The 19,655-nt window shown below is 38.0% G+C and overlaps 2 protein-coding genes and 2 pseudogenes across 2 annotated transcripts; 1 reads left to right on the top strand and 3 right to left on the bottom strand.

The window, feature by feature from the left end:
* The first annotated feature begins 638 nt into the window (after nucleotides 1-638).
* Nucleotides 639-1,604, top strand: LOC149379301 (large ribosomal subunit protein uL29z). The gene is made up of 4 exons (XM_089604253.1): nucleotides 639-758; nucleotides 846-981; nucleotides 1,076-1,232; nucleotides 1,343-1,604. The coding sequence occupies exons 1-4, from the start codon at nucleotides 755-757 to the stop codon at nucleotides 1,415-1,417; spliced, it is 372 nt and encodes a 123-aa protein (XP_089460379.1). The 5' UTR covers nucleotides 639-754; the 3' UTR covers nucleotides 1,418-1,604.
* Nucleotides 1,605-3,031: 1,427 nt separating this feature from the next.
* Nucleotides 3,032-3,767, bottom strand: LOC149379300 (SKP1-like protein 1 pseudogene; annotated as a pseudogene).
* Nucleotides 3,768-7,193: 3,426 nt separating this feature from the next.
* Nucleotides 7,194-7,898, bottom strand: LOC149379299 (SKP1-like protein 1 pseudogene; annotated as a pseudogene).
* An 8,955-nt stretch (nucleotides 7,899-16,853) lies between these two features.
* LOC149379298 (ABC transporter G family member 16-like) lies at nucleotides 16,854-19,655 on the bottom strand. Its single transcript, XM_089603121.1, has 2 exons — nucleotides 19,430-19,655; nucleotides 16,854-19,089 (listed from the first exon to the last, which is right to left on the bottom strand). The coding sequence occupies exons 1-2, from the start codon at nucleotides 19,437-19,439 to the stop codon at nucleotides 16,943-16,945; spliced, it is 2,157 nt and encodes a 718-aa protein (XP_089459247.1). The 5' UTR covers nucleotides 19,440-19,655; the 3' UTR covers nucleotides 16,854-16,942.

The following is a 19,655-nucleotide window of genomic DNA, read 5'->3' as shown; positions in this document are numbered from 1 at the left end:
AAAAAATGTTAGTTTTAGCCTAATTTATTTTTTACATTTGGATTGTTTAAGCTTTAATTATTTGTTCACTATACTATAGTGGTTTTTATATTTCAAAGATGACTTAGTCATTTATCGGATTCTTAGTTTGAGTTTATTGTTGGTCATTTGACGGTGCAAACACTCGAACACTTTTTTCCACGGTTAGTGGTCCTCGAACACATTAGTTCATTCATTGAACTTTTGAAAGAGTCAATGAGTTGCTCAAATTTTAGTGTGATTTATATTTCGTTCGTAAAAAATTACCACACAATATGCTTTCATCGGATTTTAAATTTGAATCATTATTATCTTGAAGTCTCATTTTACCTTGGAAAAGATTAAGATATCTATACTCTTGAGTTTCATACTAATCATATATTAAAAAGCCTCTTGCAGTCTTTATACAAAAATAAATAATAGATAGTCAGTATTTTATAGCAATTAATCTCTTTTGGGTTATAGAAATTAATTTCTTTTTGGTTACAGATATTTGTGAATTAAGTTTTGAAAAAGCAATTTTACCACATAAATTAATCTAAGAAATAAGGTATGTATCATAAACCGGCCACTAATTTTGGGGTCCCATAATGTTGTAACTTAAAACCCCAGCCCAATTCATTGAAACGCGAAATATAAAGCCCAACCCAATCAGTAAGAACATATATAGCAAAACTCTCGCCTTAGGGTTTACTTGTTTCAGCGCAGGAAAAGCCGTCGTCAGGAATCAGAATCAATGGGTAACCGATTTCGCAATCCCTAAATCTCCATTTGATCACCGAGAGTTCATTTCACTTCATCTTTGTGTATCGTTGTGAATGTTGCAGCGAAACTCAAGGTTCATGAACTGAGGGAAAAGTCGAAGGCTGATCTGCAGGACCAGCTCAAGGACCTCAAGGCGGAGCTCGCTCTCCTCCGCGTCGCCAAGGTCACCGGAGGAGCTCCGAACAAGCTCTCCAAGATGTACGGCCTTAAATTCAAATGCTAAGTTACTGTTCTTTTTTGTTTTTATGTGTATCGTTCTGACCGACTGTTTCTCTGCTCTTCTCGTTCTCAGCAAAGTCGTGAGGGTCTCGATCGCCCGAGTTCTGACGGTGATTTCGCAGAAGCAGAAGTCCGCTCTCAGAGAGGCTTACAAGAAGAAGAAGCTGTTGCCTCTCGATCTCCGTCCCAAGAAGACCAGAGCCATCCGCAGAAGGCTCACCAAGCACCAGGTATACATTTCCATCGACGTTGTTTTGATTTGATTTGTTCATTTTTCGATGCTGTGTTTGAAAAGTTGGATTTACCTCTGGCCTCGTCGTTGTGGTTCAATCAATCGCAGGAGTCTTTGAAAACCGAACGAGAGAAGAAGAGGGAGATGTATTTCCCCATGAGGAAGTATGCCATCAAGGTCTAGGGTTTGTTCTTGTAGTTCCCCTCTAGGCGGTACTTCGTTAATTTTAAAAGTTTTGGATTCTATTTTCACTGTTTCATGTTATATTACTCAATATTGGTTCCTTGAGAAATTTTGTTTCATCTTTAAACCCGACTTCAATTTTCTGACGAATGAAAGTTTTATGATTCAAGATCGTCGCTTGGTCTTATTTATTTGTGTATTAAGTAGCAATTTTCCTATATAAACCGTTTGACAGTCGTGGTGCCAAATGAAACTGGAATTCGAGTAAGCGTGTTTATATAATCTAACCTGGCTGAAATCGACTGTTTTGGGTCAATCTGGAAAAGCTAATAACACTGTAATTATTTAGGACCGGTATTATACCAATTGTTTTTAGCAACAGACTTGGCAGTTGCCCCTTTTTACTCTGAATTTTCAGATTGGTCGAGAATGATATCATACACAGGCATGGTTCTCTATAAAGCAGAGTGAAGAAATACCAAAAATTGGTAATTCAAGAGGCTGCTAATGCAATCTCTCTCAGAAATAGAGTACTTAGTTTAGTCGTTGTGGTCATCTCATTTCTGATTGCCAAAACCATTTATAGGCAATCCAAATGGATTATAGTCTTTTTCCGACCAGGCTCCTGAGCCATTCGTGCTCGCTCTCCTATGAGAACCCCAAGAATGGGGAGCCAATTTGGGAGGCAGTCACATTGCTGTCATGGTCCTCGATGATTTATGGAGAGATCAAAAAAATCTTAGTAACAAAACTCTTCTAGTGGAATAGTTCAAGGCGGCTAATTTGTCCTGAATCCAAAACGAAATAGTAAAATTGCGAAAACTAAATAAAATGTTGAAAGATCCAATAAACATGAAAGAAAGAAATTCGACATCGAATATTGCATCCTAATGTAATGGTGGTTGGGACCGACTTATACCTACCTTGATGTTCAGGGTTTCCTACATACACCTCATATTGTTCGCTGTCAGATCGATACAAGTTTTCATTTCCTACAGAACCGACTTGTAAGAGATTGTATCTGGTTATCGTTGCCTATCAATTATTTCTTGAAAGCCAATAAAGCTATAATCCATGAGAGACCAACGAAGATGACGGTGGCATAACTCCACCACTTCTTTGCACTAAAATTTATCGGCCAGAATTACAAGATATATTAAAAGTGCAAAGACACTAAAGTTACTATTATTTCTCCCCCCGCAAGAGCAGCGCTGAAGCCATCTTCTTTTTTATTCCTCTTCTAAGAAACCCCTCGAAACATATATATTCATCTTCTCTTTCGAAAATTGCGTCCCAGAGTGTGTTGTTTGTGTGATATTAACAATTAATTGTTAAAGCCTTAATATGTATGAAATAGTTACGCTTTCATTGTTTGTTACACTTGGAACAGTATTGTTAGCTTGTGATGGGGTTACTGTACAATAATCGATTCCTCTTTTCTTCGTAAACATATTCAAGAAAACTGGAAAAAGATCGAGTTTGAATTTGACGGAACCAAAGGATAAATTCTGATTTTGATAAAACTTAACAAGAATTTGATTTTCCTCAACTTATTCTGAATTGCGATAATCGACGCTGGTGCAAAATGAATACAAGTTACCCATTGATGGTATGTTAAAAACGAAAAGCAATTCTTTAATCAAACAAAAACAATAACAAAAAAAAAGAAAAGAAAAAAAAAGAAGAAGAAGCAGGAAGAACGAACAAAACAAACAAACCTTGGGGTTTCTGAAATTCTAATATGAAAGCCATTAATAAAAGAAGTGGCGTTCTATTGGAAGGCCCAAGCGTATTCCTCGCGTATGGCCTGTTCTTCCTCGGGAGTGAAGTCGTTTGGGATTCCGAAAAGAGAGCGAACCTCCTCGGGAGACATGTCCTTTATGTGATCTGCGATGGCCTGAGTGGTGAGATCCATGAGCGCCGAGATGTTCAGGAAATTGGAGGCCATGATTAGGTCGAACAGCGCGTCGATATCGGCGGCGCTGACGAAATCGGCGTCCCAGCCGTGGAGGCTCTCGCCGGAGTTGGCGGCGTGTTTGTTGCAGTACTCGACGAGTTTCGCCAGAGTCTTCGAGCTCACGGTCTCCAACGGAATCACTCCCTCCAAGCAACCGTCATCCGCCATGTTCTTCAGCGTCTCCGACACCATCGCCGCTCTCTTCTCCACCTCGAACTCCTCTCCGTCCGAGCTCAGCAGAATTATCTTCTCTCCTTCTTTCGACATCCTCGATTGATCGATTGATTGATTCTCGCTTCTTCTTCTAATTCCGAATACCGAGAGAGTTTCTTTTATCACTTTTCTTTGCTCGGAGAAAAATTAATGCTATATTGCGGCTGCAAAATAGTACAAAATAGCTAAGGGGCTGTTTGGTTAACTTTTCCAAAATCGTTTTCTGTTTTCTGATTCTAAATTCTAGAAAACAGTTTTAGAAAACCTGTTTGGTTATAAATTCAGAAAACAGATTTAGAATCATGTTTCTGTTTTCTTTGAAATTTGTTTAGAAAACAGAAAACAATGAAAAGTTGTTTTCTATTTTATCTCTATACAATTGAATGGAAAATATAACCAAACAACATTTAAAATATTCTGAAATGTAATTCTAAATCTGTTTTTTAAATTTAAAAATTAGAATCAGAAAACAGAATTTAAAAACAGAAAACGAGTTTAGAAAACTAAACCAAACGGCCCCTAAAAGTTTCAACAGCCTGTTTTCAAAATTTTGATGACCGTCAGTATTAAAATTATTGACGATTATTATAAGTAATTTATCACTTTAAAAAAAAATAAAAATTTTAGGATCAATTTTTTTTTTGAAACCAGATTGTTGTACATTTTGACTATTTCACTCAGACAAACCATATCTATTTTGCAAATTCATAATTTTAAATTGGCTATTTAGCTACATCATCTTATTCCGAATGGAAAAAAGCTCCAATAGGAAGGTTCCTAAAATTGCTAACAATTCCAACGATGGGCATAAAGTAATTTTATTTATTTAATTAACATTTCATAAATTAGAATCGTACTCGAGGATTATTAAAATAGTCGGATATGTGCTCAAAATTTCATGTGACTCATGTTCTTTCTCGTGACGAAAGTGTGCGCATAATGGACGATTATCTGCAAACACAAAATTAGATCTAATCCAATTTAAGTCGTTGTACTTTGTATCAACTATCAAGAAGTTTCAATTATGTATCTATGGGTGTTGTTGATGTCGGATTCGGTCCCTCAACAATAAAAAAACTACATAATATAATTATATATCGTATTTATTTATATTTGTATGGATCTCAAGAATTCGTCGTATTAGAATTGAAATAAAACTGAAAAATATCGAAAGTAATGAACTACAAATAAAGAAGAACCAATTGAAAGATTATATTGCAAGCTGATCGAACTGGTACAACTAAAGTTGAGCTCGACGTACTGAAAGGTGACGAGCTCAAGAAAGCTTTGAGTACAAATTCGAAATAATAACAGAATAATTAAAAAGAAATCACGTGGTCACATGGGACCTAATTTTCGTCTATTTATAACTGAGATTGTTGCCGTTTTACCGTCGTTCTGGTGGACACGTGATAGGTATGGAGGACTCCGAAGTGCCACGTACGTGCTGACTTGAGCTGGAGTGGCGAAAAGATAGGCTGGAGACCGCTTCTTATGGGCTGACAACGTGATGGTTCATATTTGGTCTTGGCGGTGAGCTGATTCTGTCTGAGCGGATTGGGCTTGAGCCTGTGACAAAGTGGAGTGCTCTTGACGAATTAGGGTTGGGGTCGGGCTGATTCTGTTACAGCAAGAGAGAGAGAGAGTTTAAAAGAAAAGAAATGCTTAGGAAGAGCAAGAAGAGATATTTTTTTATATATTAAATCATTATGTTTATTTTTTAATTTAATAATTGTATAAAAAGCAAGAAGAATTGCATAGATTGTCGACATGGTTTTCACGAAGTCGACAATCACGAATTTCGCTAATGAAATCCGATTTATTTAAGATTACGTGCGATAAATTCTTATCTTTGGATTATGTATGATTTTTTTTATGTAGAAATTGATTTACTTTTAAAACACATAATGTATGTAAGAACAAAAGCTTAGAAATAATAGGAATTCAAATAAGAACAAAGGGCTTGGATTCGAGAGAATTGCACTAAATGATGAGAATGCGAGTACATATGTTATAAGTATGAGCTAGGCCCCTTCAATTTGGTCCCTCTTATAATGTATTTATATAACATACATAAATGCGAATATTAACGAATATATTTACATTGATTTGATAATTTACAACGTTCCTCATTATTTACATCGCGCTTTAAATAAAATTTATTTTTCTTTTTCTAGGCTGTCATGGAGCTGAGTTATCTAGCGAGCTCGACATCAAACTTGAATTTGATATTAATCCGTCATTAGGCTTGATCTTACGTTGAGCTCGTGGATGAGTTGATACTTGAAATGGGCTAGGCTTTCTTTATTTCGTCACTTCTCTTCATTAGGCTATCAAAATTGGGCATGAGTCATTACGCCTTTTAAGTGGATAAAGTTTAGTACCAATAAATTACAAAATCGCCCTCATTTAGAAGTCACAAGTCACAACTAATTGTCCTTTTGACGAAAAATATGGCGGGATTATTAACAATGCAAAAGATGAAAGATTAAATGGTAAAGAAATGGATTCGAAAGGTTTAATAGTGAAATTTTACGAACGTCATGTCCAAGAGACAAATATGTAATTAATTCTAATACAAGAGAGACAGTTATTGGTCTAAATGGTCGATTGGGAAAGTTACATATGGGTAATTTACATTTTTTTGAGTTCACATGCTTTCTCATTCCAGCCGAGTGGGTGAAAAATCTACATGTGATATAAAATTGTGGAAGCATTTTATATTTGATTAAGGGAAAATGATATATATATATATATATATATATATATATATATATATATATATATACTTGTGTTATAATAAAATGTCGAGTTTAATCATTTGTTTTAAAAAATGTCGAGTTCATATCCTTTGTTTAAATAAAATGACGAAATTATACCGTGAAATAGACCACAGTGTCACAATTTTATTTTTTTTATTGAATTTTTATTCTTTTCATTGGCGCTAACTATAATATTTATATGTAAATACCAATTATCTTTATTCATTCGTGTCATATATGTAATTTATTTAAAAATTTAAAATTAAATAACAGTCTCTTAATCGTGAAGAACACAAAAATGACATTTGATATTCATCAAAATTATAGATTCGAACAGAGAATCTAGGATTCAAAGTTGCAATTCGAACACGGGAATGCAGTCATCTCTTGGGAGATATGAATTTTATTATTTAATTCAATTAAATGTATTTTTATTTCAAAATTGAGAATTTAGAAGTCAGTGTACTGATTTGGATTTGATTCGTTTTTTTTCTTATAAAAGAGTTAATATCAATGAAAATGAGATTTGTGACACTGTATTCAATTTCAAGGTATAATTTTGTCATTTTACTTAACAATATGGTATGAATTCGACATTTTTAAAAACCAAATAAATTCAAGATTTCACTAAAAACATGAAATATAATATTAGATATGATATAATTGTTAATGTCGCTTTAGGATCAAACTCTCAATATCTCACGTGGTACGACATCGGTCTCCACTCTCTACAATAATATTATTGGAAAAGAAAAACTTCAGTTATTTTCGTCGATTATAATTTGGAAAACCAAGCAAATATTGTATAAGAAAATAAATTAATAAACCTGTTTTACTTACTTAAGATAAGATGGTAAGTTTCAAAAGAAAAGCAATTAATCCTATATTATCAAACAGAATAACAAAAAAAAAAAAAAAAAGCACGAAGAATTAGAATAATATATGATCACAGCAAAACCTAATCGATGGGATGCTAATCTAAGAAGCGGAGAAGAGAAGGCGCTCTATTTTTGGAAGGCCCAAGGGTGGTCGTTGCGTATGGCCTGTTCTTCCTCGGGAGTGAAGTCGTTTGTGATTCTGAAAATAGAGCGAACTTCCTCGGGAGACATGTCCTTTATGTGATCTGCGATGGCCTGAGTGGTGAGATCCATGAGCGCCGTGATGTTCAGGAAATTGGAGGCCATGATTAGGTCGAACAGCGCGTCGATATTGGCGGCGCTGACGAAATCGGCGTCCCAGCCGTGGAGGCTCTCGCCGGAGTTGGCGGCGGCGTGTTTGTTGCAGTACTCGATGAGCTTCGCCAGAGTCTTCGAGCTCACGGTCTCCAATGGAATCACTCCCTCGAAGCAACCCTCCTCAGCCATGCTCTTCAGCGTCTCCGACACCATCACAGCGCTCTTCTTCACCTCGAACTCATCTCCGTCTGAGCTCCGCAGAATTATATTCTCTCCTTCTTTCGACATTCTCGATTGATTGATTACTTGGTGAATGATTAATATGGACTATTTACTTGTATTTATAGTAGAGTTTCCGTTTCGACCTGATGCCTTTCCAAGTCGGATTCCGAATGGGAAAGTAGGACAAGTTCGAATACGGAAGGTTCCTAAAATACAGCATTATGGTCATTAATTTGGAGACTTTGCTATTTACCTCATTCCGAAATAAATAAAATTCCAGTGACGGGCTTTAAACTAAAAGGATATATATATATATATATATATATATATATATATATATATATATTTTATTAATAAAATAAAAAATATTTTAGAATTAACATTTTATAAATTATAACTGCACTCAAGGTCTGAGATGTCATATCTTGGAACAAATTACTTTATAGAATTTAAGATTTTAGTATCAGTATACAAAATAGAGTAATCACTCATCAATTATTTATCTTTCATTAAGTTACATAAGTGATTCTTCAAAATAATTATTGAAAGAAAAAAAGAAAATGACATATGCTAAATTTAATGAAATGCTATGTATATACTGCTGGTTATAAGAAATATTGTATTCATACTCTCAATTAATTATTTTTAATAAAAGTATATTTTATAATTTATTTTTGTGAAAACTTTATTCCTTAATTTGACTATTGCGTTCGACTTTAATTTTTTTTAGAATATTCGATATTTCCTACTTATTTAACATTTTAATTTAGAAAGATTTATTTTTAAATCGCTCTTTCTATTTTCACACACATACACACACGCACATACACACACACATATATATATATATATATATATATATATCCAATTTGAAACATAAGAATTTCATAATAGACAATGTTTAGGAAATATGTGGAAACCAGCAATTTTTATAAACTCCCCAAATTTGATTAGAACATCCCCAATATATTCCGCCCTGCCCATTTGAACATTTTAGTATTTTAAAAAAAATTTAAAAAGGAAAGAAAATAATAGTGATTATTACAATCCCATAAAACAAGAAACAACTACCCCAAACACGCAACCGTTGAAAGAATTTCTATTTTGAAATTTTCTCTTTACTCTTCGCCATTTTCTATGTCCATCGAAAACGAGAAGAAACCTAGGAACAAAATTCCGCGGAAGTCGTTGAAGACGTCAACTTATGAACAACTATTATCGATTATTAACTATGCAGTTTTTAATAAAAAAAAAATAAAAATAATCAAGTTTACTACTATAAACCAAAAACATGGATATTGAGAGAGGTGGATTTGAGATGGCTTATTGCTCTTTCACATCTCATAGCAAGTCGTCTCACTTTGTTGATGATGTAACATGCTATAGTGATTGCTTTTGCCAAGAATTTCAAAGAAGGCTTCTTTGCATAAATTGCAACACTGAGCTATTTCTTTATAGGAAAAATGGTATGAAATAGCCAATTCAAACTATGACTTTTGCAAAATAGCCATAGTTTCATTAGGTATAACAAAATAGTCAATTGAGAGTACTACGACTTTTAATCATGCATCAATTAATTTTAATCCATCTTTCATAAAGCTTACATTCTGTCTTTATAGTTTCGTTGGGATTAAATTTAATCCAGCCTAAATTAATCTTACTTTGGATAGTTTGCTTATAGTTGACAAACTATGGCTATTTTGCAAAATCTTAAGTTCTATTTGGCTATATAGCCGCTTGACAATTCTTTATAGTACTATTCCCGCGCTACAACTCCATTTTGATGTGCAGGGATAAGGGAGAAGAAGTTGTGAGCTATGCCATGTCATAACACTATTCATCGAATGCATTATTCTCGAATTCTCTTCCATGGCCAGTTCGTGAAATTATGTTTAGTCAGAGATAAAATATCGCACACAATGTAAAATCAATATGTGCGAGAATCTGTTCCGATGCAAGTGATGGATTATAAACAAGACAATGGGTAAAAATAAATGACACAAATAATGATAACTCAGCTCGGTGCAATGTCACTTACTCGGGAGGGCAGTGTGCACAGTGAAAATGAAATTTGATCTTCTCCGATGTCCACACTCGTGAAACCTTCAATCGCGAAATCATAAAACCCAATAACTCTCTAACACTCAAATGTCTGGACAAGTGTTTAGAGAACTACACCATGCACATCAAACATTTAGTTCTCAGTCCGCCGATCGTGTATGTCTAGGAACCCTAAATGTATGATGAATGCGTCAAGACTACTAAGGGGGAAGTCAACACCTCTGGAAGTCGAACTAGAGTTTCCTTACCCATACACGTGAAGAGAACCAAAGTAAGGGTGTTCGGCGAAGCATTCTGGCAATTCAAGAAACTTGCCAAAAATACAATTATGCACATAGAGACAAAGATTTGTCAACATATCCTGTATCGAACTGTCCTTTGTACATAGTCGAGCTTGAAAAGAACAAGAAGAATGCTGGTAATGTATCGAAAAATTCACGAATGCTGGTATGAATTTTTTGATAAGAAGTTACTTTATTAGCATCATATGATTAGTGGGTTGAGGTCTGATAACATTCAAAATCAATAACAACTATCATCCATAGTCTCCGTATCAAACTGAATCGCATGCTGGACATTCGAGATCGGGCGGTGAACTAAAACTTGATCGATGACTGATATGTGCTTGGAAAGCCTTATCTAAAGTCATATATGTGGAACACAAGTGAAGGTTGATCACTTAGTGGGAGCATTCTGCACTTGTGGTAAGTGTACGACCCGGACATACCTTGCCTGTAGATGTGTCGTTTAAGGACCGTTACGACACACTAGCCAGGGTCACAAATGATGGTCACAATGATGCTTGATCTTAATCCTGAACTGATCATGGACTTCTAGGTTGTGTTACCGGGTTCTTTGATTCATCACGTTAAAGGCCAATGAAGGTTGGATAAATGGATGTTTTGGGAACTCGGGACATGATTGTAGAAGAAAGTGGTTTACAGATACGGAATTCAGCCTTCCTGAAAGATGGTTAATGTTCTCTAACCTAGGTTAATTCCAGAACCGATTGATTGTGCACACTTCCGAAGTTGGTATACGTTCGGTTGAATCTTTCGCTAGGGAAACAACGATGCTTAGGGCTAATATGTAACGAGAAATGTATAACGGAACAAATTGACCTATCTCGATACGGGTAGAACCTGGAGGGTCATGATCATGTACTGACTAAATCAGTAGACACTCGTTACGATGAGTAAATATAATTTTAGTATTAAAGGAAAGTTCAGTCTTAGCTTACACGGTGGAGTATTGACTAAGATGAGACGAATCGATCGAAAGAGAAATGATTTTTTTTTTTGTCTTTTTGATCGAATTTGTTAAGCTTCTACTACTAGGTCCATCGTCCCCGATTTGGCTTCGATAAAGGCGGATAAGAACGTTAATATAATAGTATGTATGTATTATTATAATCTCACTTGCTGTAATAGTGATTGACAACATTGAATTCCAAAAATGGTATTATGGGAATTAAATAAATATTTATAGTAAAACTGTTTATTTATTACTAGATCAAGTAAATAAACTTAATATTTATTGTTGGACAAGTAAATAAGTGTTTAATGGGCTTAAATCTATTGGGCCTTGAAAAAGAAAAAAATCGCCTACCCCTACGGTGTTGGACGTTTTTTGCACTGGTGTGGTAACCGGTATTTTTTTTTTTTTTTTTTTTTTTTTTTTTTTCTGTTTTTCTGTTCCTAAAATATAGGAGAATAAATAGGATATATATTTTCCTATATTCTCTCCTAATATTTAGGCTAAATATTAGGAGGATATTTAAGAGAAAATCTAGGAGAATATTTTTTCCTACATTTTCTCAACAACAAAATATTTCATACTGTTGTATAAAATAAAATCCTAGATACTGATCCGACGGATGAGAGAAAAAAATAAGATTTACTTGTTAAGATCCAATGGCTGAGATTTAATCCACTAGTGTGAACACAATAAAGGAAAATAATATCTTTTAGAATATTCTGAAATATTCTATAAAGATACCTTTTAAACTGGTATAAATAGATGGCTGATATGAAGCAAAATTTAAGTAAATTGCCAAGCAATTTCGTGGCCTATCTCCCATGAGTGTGTCGACCTAATTCGTCTACTCATTCCCCTGGGAATTACTTTAATTCCATTCTTAGAAATAAGATAGAAAGATCAGAAACACCCCGTTTCCAGATCTAGTGAGATATAACGAAGCCCACTCTTTTGTCTTATCTTCCTCGGAGATTACGTTTCGGAAGACTTTGGTGTCATCACATCGAGTCCTTGAAGGAGGAGTTCCAGATCTGATCGTGTGGATGCTTGTACGTTCAAGACGAAGATGGATTGTGAAAGGTTTCGGTTCGTGAGCCAAAAACTGTAAGTTTTCTTAAACTCGTCTTTTATCTGATATGGTTGCTTGATGAAATTTCTTATGATTAATTAATTAGGTAATCTAGATCTTGTTTAATAACCATGTTAATAATCATCTCTTGTTAGTGTAATTATTCTTTTCCGCATTTTAATTGCTTATTTAAGGTGCATTAATCACCAACAGTAACGGTCCTTAAACGACACATCTACATGCAAGGTCTGTCTGAGTCGTACACTTAACACAAGAGCAGAATGCTCTCACTGAGTGATCAACCTTTACTTGTGTTCCACACATATGACTTTAGATAAGGCTTTCCAGGCACATATCAAATCATCGTCCAAGTTTTAGTTCACCGCCCGATCTCGGATGCCCAGCATGCGATTCAGTTTGATACGGAGACTATGGATGATGGTTGTTATTGATTCTGAATGTTATCAGACCTCAACCCACTAATCATATGATGCTAATAAAGTAACTTCCTATCTTATTTAGTAATCATCATCTTCTAGTGGGCAATATTCCTAACAATCAGTACCACGCTCTTGACGGTTTCTCGAGTAATTGTCCTTATGACGTGTGTAATGGGCAGTTATTCTTCTATTCCTCGGCCTATAATCGTTGAGGTATCCGTTTTGCTTTGGTTTTCATTTGTTTACACGTGTTTGATTTGTTTTGACTAGTCTTTGACCTACCATCTTCTTTTTTCTTTGAAGTTATGTTCGGTAGGGTTCGTTTTTACCTTGTGAACGGATCGTTCCTTAACCTTCATGAGCTCTTGGGCCTATTTGACTCAAACTCGATGCTGGATTCCTTCTGTTCTCGGTGCCTCTGAGCAAGTACTCGGATTCAAGCAATTTACATGAGTAACAGCAGCCTTCCAGTTTCTTAGTGTTAGTAAAAATGGTAAGTAATTATATGGTATCATCTTCAATTCAATTATACCTCGAACACTTTTACTATATTTCTTCCCCGTATATTCCGAGAATGGTTTATACGGCGGGTTCATCGAGGTCGAGAGAATGGCACAGCGTCGTTTTATTCATTTTTGCATTCGAATCGCCGCGATCTTTTGTCCCTACTGTTGAATTGACAAAGCTTCTTAGATACGCTTTATCCTGGTCGTTTATCTGGAATATATATAAAGCTATTTTCCGGATTTTGAAATCATTCCTCACTCTTTTCAGGGGTTTTGACCGTGTGCTTCATCTTTTGAACTTCTCGGTCGCGTTTTTTTGGCGAGTCCTCGGTTCTGCAATCTTGTTCTTCATGCGTTTGGCTTGGGTAAGGTCCTATTCCTTGTGTTTGATTGTTATATCCATCGAATGTTAGTTTTTTGGCTTGATTTGTCTTAGAAGATTTGTGCGGATCAAAATATTTCGAATTTTGATTCTCGGATCCCATACGTTTTCCAATTCTTTGGCGTCGTAGTTTTGGATGGTATTTGTTAGGGAATGATGAGTTTTTCATGTCCGGGCCTAAAATTTGATCATCGAGTAGTTCGGAGGATGAATCCCGATCCCGATGACGTTATTCTCCCCTCGGAGTTGAGATTCCTTTTTTTTTGTTTTTTTTTTCATTTCGAGAGGTATCACGTTCTTGAAGTTGTCTGGGACCAACCTGCCTATGCGATGTTCATGCAACTTATATTGTATAAGGTGAGTTGTCAAAGTCTATCATCGACCTCCAATTCATCCCGAATTCATGAATAAAGAGCTCCATGACATGATTTTTGATCCTTCATCGCTATATTGGAGGGAAGAAATGTCTACCGAGTCCAGTGCATCTGGCGTTATGGTGAGGTCCTAGAGTCTTCCGAGCATTGTGCTATGGAACGAGACTATTCCGGCTACATGAGCAAAACATGTTCAAGAAAGTGCCCGAAATCGGAACAAGTCGGGCACTTTTGGTGTAGATATTCATGCGGCGAGTTCCGAAGAAGAGTATTTTGAAAGGAAAGAAGACCAGTGATCGGCCACGACCTGGACTTCGAGAGTCAATGAGAAATACCTCAAGGGTATTCGCCGAAAATATACTCCTGGCGATATTATTTTGTCGATCCATGAGGAGCATGAGAGGGCATATAATCCTCCTCCAGGCAAGGTTGCTTTTAACATGACAATTTTAAAGGTGATTGGGGGAATGTCTGTGCATTCGCTGATTTCTTAGTTCTTGAGTGAGCTTGGATCTGCTCCGATCCAGCTCGTGCCCAATGTCTACAAGATCTTTATCGGGATGATGATTTTTTTTTTCAAACTTGACCTTTTTTTTTTTTTTTTTTTTTTTTGTGGAAATAGCACATAGCTTTCATTAAATTCGGGTAAAATACCCATAGATATAAGAGAGAAGTATCCTAGTATAAAATACATGACAGGCTAAAGTCGGACTTGTGTCATGCTTGGGAACAAATTGAGAAGTTGATTGGTCAATTTTATCGTTGTCATGCAAATCCTCAATTTAAGGGGTGATTAGTATACTATTTTGAAGTTGCGTTGGTGTAAAGGTCTTCACTGTAGTAATGAAATTCAAATGAGTTTTTAAATTGTATTTAAAAAATGCCACGGTTTGGTCTTTTGAAAAATCTTCTAGAAGAAAATTAGTTTAAAACTTGTAACCAACCATACCATTTCTTGAAAATGATAAATGATATTACTACATATTCTAAATCAAATGGCCCAGTGGGAGAATGAAATGCCAAAGTCAAATTGAAATCTTCTTAAGATTTTATCCACACATTTAATAAGTTTTTAACTAAAAAATTCAGCTTCTTCTCTGTGCCAAGCATAACATCGCCATCATCTTAACAATAGGACTTATAAAAATTTACTACTTTTCAGTTTCTTCCGGTACAACAGCTTGTGCCTTTAGGCTCAAAATATATTATGTGTGCAAGAACTCAAAATATATACCATGTTCTTGGCAACACCTTAGCCACTCCCCGGTGTGATTTATCTCTCTCAAACTTAATGGAAAGTGTTACAAGTGCATTCCGTGTGCAACACTATCTATTTATACTCGATTTTATCATTACATAACTTTTATGTCACCGTCGAACTATGATTCAACAATCACCTGCAACTGAAAATCCGGAAGAACAGATTTTCACCATAGCTAATGATGCTAAGTTCTATTCCAACAATTTATTTATTTATTTATTTTTAAATTAAACCAATTCTGATCTGATGACGTGGCTTCAAAATAAATACAAATTATTAATAAAAAATCAAATTACGTACGGTATAATTACTTCCTCATATTTTTGCTCCCAAACAACAACGTCAAGTAGAAGAGAAACCTATAAAAGAAACCCCAAACCTATAAAAGAAACCTAAAAATTTACTACTTTTCAGTTTCTTCCGGTACAACAGCTTGTGCCTTTAGGCTCAAAATATATTATGTGTGCAAGAACTCAAAATATATACCATGTTCTTGGCAACACCTTAGCCACTCCCCGGTGTGATTTATCTCTCTCAAACTTAATGGAAAGTGTTACAAGTGCATTCCGTGTGCAACACTATCTATTTATACTCGATTTTATCATTACATAACTTTTATGTCACCGTCGAACTATGATTCAACAATCACCTGCAACTGAAAATCCGGAAGAACAGATTTTCACCATAGCTAATGATGCTAAGTTCTATTCCAACAATTTATTTATTTATTTATTTTTAAATTAAACCAATTCTGATCTGATGACGTGGCTTCAAAATAAATACAAATTATTAATAAAAAATCAAATTACGTACGGTATAATTACTTCCTCATATTTTTGCTCCCAAACAACAACGTCAAGTAGAAGAGAAACCTATAAAAGAAACCCCAAACCTATAAAAGAAACCTAAAAATTTACTACTTTTCAGTTTCTTCCGGTACAACAGCTTGTGCCTTTAGGCTCAAAATATATTATGTGTGCAAGAACTCAAAATATATACCATGTTCTTGGCAACACCTTAGCCACTCCCCGGTGTGATTTATCTCTCTCAAACTTAATGGAAAGTGTTACAAGTGCATTCCGTGTGCAACACTATCTATTTATACTCGATTTTATCATTACATAACTTTTATGTCACCGTCGAACTATGATTCAACAATCACCTGCAACTGAAAATCCGGAAGAACAGATTTTCACCATAGCTAATGATGCTAAGTTCTATTCCAACAATTTATTTATTTATTTATTTTTAAATTAAACCAATTCTGATCTGATGACGTGGCTTCAAAATAAATACAAATTATTAATAAAAAATCAAATTACGTACGGTATAATTACTTCCTCATATTTTTGCTCCCAAACAACAACGTCAAGTAGAAGAGAAACCTATAAAAGAAACCCCAAACCTATAAAAGAAACCTAAAAATTTACTACTTTTCAGTTTCTTCCGGTACAACAGCTTGTGCCTTTAGGCTCAAAATATATTATGTGTGCAAGAACTCAAAATATATACCATGTTCTTGGCAACACCTTAGCCACTCCCCGGTGTGATTTATCTCTCTCAAACTTAATGGAAAGTGTTACAAGTGCATTCCGTGTGCAACACTATCTATTTATACTCGATTTTATCATTACATAACTTTTATGTCACCGTCGAACTATGATTCAACAATCACCTGCAACTGAAAATCCGGAAGAACAGATTTTCACCATAGCTAATGATGCTAAGTTCTATTCCAACAATTTATTTATTTATTTATTTTTAAATTAAACCAATTCTGATCTGATGACGTGGCTTCAAAATAAATACAAATTATTAATAAAAAATCAAATTACGTACGGTATAATTACTTCCTCATATTTTTGCTCCCAAACAACAACGTCAAGTAGAAGAGAAACCTATAAAAGAAACCCCAAGCCACGACCACCGCCAAACACATCCACTTGCTCAGACCGCCGATCATCATCCCCTGAGCTCTCAGAACATCCAATCCCGTCGTCAGGCAAGTCGCCGCCGTCACATTCAACCCCGACGCCGTGCTCAGGCTCCGCAGCATCGCCGCCTTTGCCTCCGCCGCCGCGCCGCCGAACGGCGTCCCGTCGAAAATCGCGCCGCCGCGGACGAAGCACTCGGCTCCGGCGCCGCCGCCGAACTCGCCGCGCATGACAGCCTCGTAGGGGTACTTGACGAGGGAGGCGTAGTGGAGCCAGAGCCAGTAGGAGGGAATTCTCTCGCGGACGATGAAAAACCCGCTGAGGAGGAGAAAGTAGGACGAGACCGCCACCACGGCCGAGAACCCGAGGAGGACGTCGGGGACGAGGCCGGAGATGAACGCCGCGAGCGAATTCCCGGCCCAGAACGAGGCCGCGATGGCCGCCGTGTAGAGCCCGAACCCTGGAAGCCCTCCGGCGAGCCCGGCCGCCCAGAAAGTGGCGGCGGAGAAGGCCACGGCGAGGAGGAGGAGCGGCGGCGCCGCCGCGGCCGAGGTGGCTAGAGCGTAGGAAGATCGGCGGTACGAGTTGTACGTGGTCTCTCTCACGAAGATGTGGCGCTCCTTGATGAACACCGGGAGGTATTGGCAGCTCGAGAAGTAGGCCGTGGAGATCGCGAAAGCCAAGAACCCTAATCGCTCTCTGATCCCGTCCCGGGACTTGTCCATCCGCCAGTATATCGTCGCCAGCAGAGCGCCGGAGATCAGAACCGTCGTCAGCCGGGTCGCGAAAAGCTCCGGCGTCCTACGGGAGTTCGTCGTGGACCGCCTCGCGAGGACCAGGATCTCGCTCCACCGCGAGTTCGCGTAGGGCTTGATCGCGGCGATGTTGGAGGTGGAGACTAGTTTCCCGGTCGAAATCGACTGTTTCAGAGCGTCCTTGAGCGGCGGCGGCGGCGGAGGCGGGGATTCGAGCTCTCGTGTGGTTTGCCACGAGCGGTTGAACTCGACGAGTGCGTCGGTTCCGGCGGCGGAGCTCTCGAGCTCGGAGACGAGGTCGAGGCCGAACTCGACTCCGTTCATATTCTTGGGGACCGAGCGGCCGAAATCCGCGAAGAAGTTGGGAAGCTCAGCGGGGGAGCCTCGGAAAGCGGGCTTCCCTTCAGAGAGGAAGATCATTCGGTCGACGAGCTCGAGGATCCGGTGGCTCGGCTGGTGGACGGAGAGGACGACCACGGACCCGCCCAAGGCGATCCGCCGCAGAACTTTGACCACCGCGAAGGCGCTCGTCGAGTCCAGCCCCGAGGTCGGCTCGTCGAGGAACAGCAGGACCGGGTCGTGGATCACGCCGACGCCGATGGACACGCGGCGGCGCTCTCCGCCGGAGACGCCGCGGCGAGTCTCGTCGCCGATGATGGTCCCGGCGGCGCTCCGGAGGCCGAGCTGGTCGATCAGGGCCCGGACGCGGTCCTTTTTCACGGCGGCGTTTCGGGGGAGACGAAACTCCGCAGCGTAGGACAGAGTCTCCTCAACCGTGAGCATCGGGAAAAGCCGGTCGTCCTGCATCACGTACGCCGCGGCGGCGCTCCAGAGCCGCGAGTCCATAGGCTCGCCGTTGAGGGAGATGTCGCCGGCGAGGCTCCGGCGATCTATCCGACCCGCCAGAGAGTCTATCAGAGTCGACTTCCCCGACCCGCTCGCGCCCATCAGCGCCAGTATCTCGCCGCTGCGCGCTTCGCCGGAGACGCCGTCGAGGATCACTCTCCTCTCCGCCGTCGTCGCCGCCGGAGAGAAGCTGATCAGTTTCCTTCTGACCGCCTCGACGCTGTACGTCAGATTCGCGAAGGAGAGCACAAACGACGCCGGGCTCGAACCGTCGGTATTGTCGTTTATGTTTAGCACGTGGTCGTTTGTTGAGGCTTCCGTGTCGCCGGGCATCTCGAGTTCCTCCGATACTGCGTCGTTTTGGTGATCACGAACTTCGGTTATGGGATGAACCGCGTGTTGTGATTGTGAATGTGAATACACGTTTTGAAAGAAGCTAGAGAATGCGTGCTCGCCAACTGTTTTTCACACATACAAATATAAAAAGAAAAGATTATTCGTCTGAAATCTGGGTTTTATATAGAATATATCGTTTTGATAAGTGCTAATAATTGGATTCTTATAGTCTTAAATCTCTCGTTGATTTGATGACGTATATTGAAATTCAACCAGTTCAACTCTATGTATCGAGAAAACAAGTGTTAAAATGTATTACTTAGAAAATTCAACGAAAATAAAGATATAATTATAGAGAGAGAATAATCCTCCTGACAAATTAATGAAGGAAGAAAAAACAAGTTAGTTTATACCGTGCCATTTTCTTGAAGATTTTAAATATAAAAAGTAACGATCGAGTACCTTGATTCATGACCTCCAATATTCCAATCTAGATGACTTGAAGATCAAAAGATAAATGGGTCTTCTGAGTTGGTGGTAAATGTATTAAATTTTCTCTTCACATCGTCAATCCTTAAAAGGAACAAATTTACGTAAAAATAAAAGCTGTAAATTTCTTTCTCGTTAAGAATTCTAACAAACCACCATGTACGTTTAGCAGCCAGCTCACAAAGATGGATTACTCTCT

Source organism: Urtica dioica, chromosome 12 (assembly GCF_054948205.1).
Source record: "Urtica dioica subsp. dioica isolate 48M chromosome 12, U.dioica_male_clone48M_v1_H2, whole genome shotgun sequence".
Lineage (NCBI taxonomy): Eukaryota > Viridiplantae > Streptophyta > Magnoliopsida > Rosales > Urticaceae > Urtica > Urtica dioica.
The sequence above is the reverse complement of the archived record's forward strand: the minus strand, read 5'-3'. Positions and strand labels throughout refer to the sequence as shown.

What these genes read in the sequence shown, in the direction of transcription:
- LOC149379301 (XM_089604253.1), top strand. An exon ending in CCGAACAAGCTCTCCAAGAT is followed by an intron (nt 982 to 1,075) that starts GTACGGCCTTAA and finishes TCTCGTTCTCAG; the next exon opens with CAAAGTCGTGAGGGTCTCGA. An exon ending in GAAGGCTCACCAAGCACCAG is followed by an intron (nt 1,233 to 1,342) that starts GTATACATTTCC and finishes AATCAATCGCAG; the next exon opens with GAGTCTTTGAAAACCGAACG.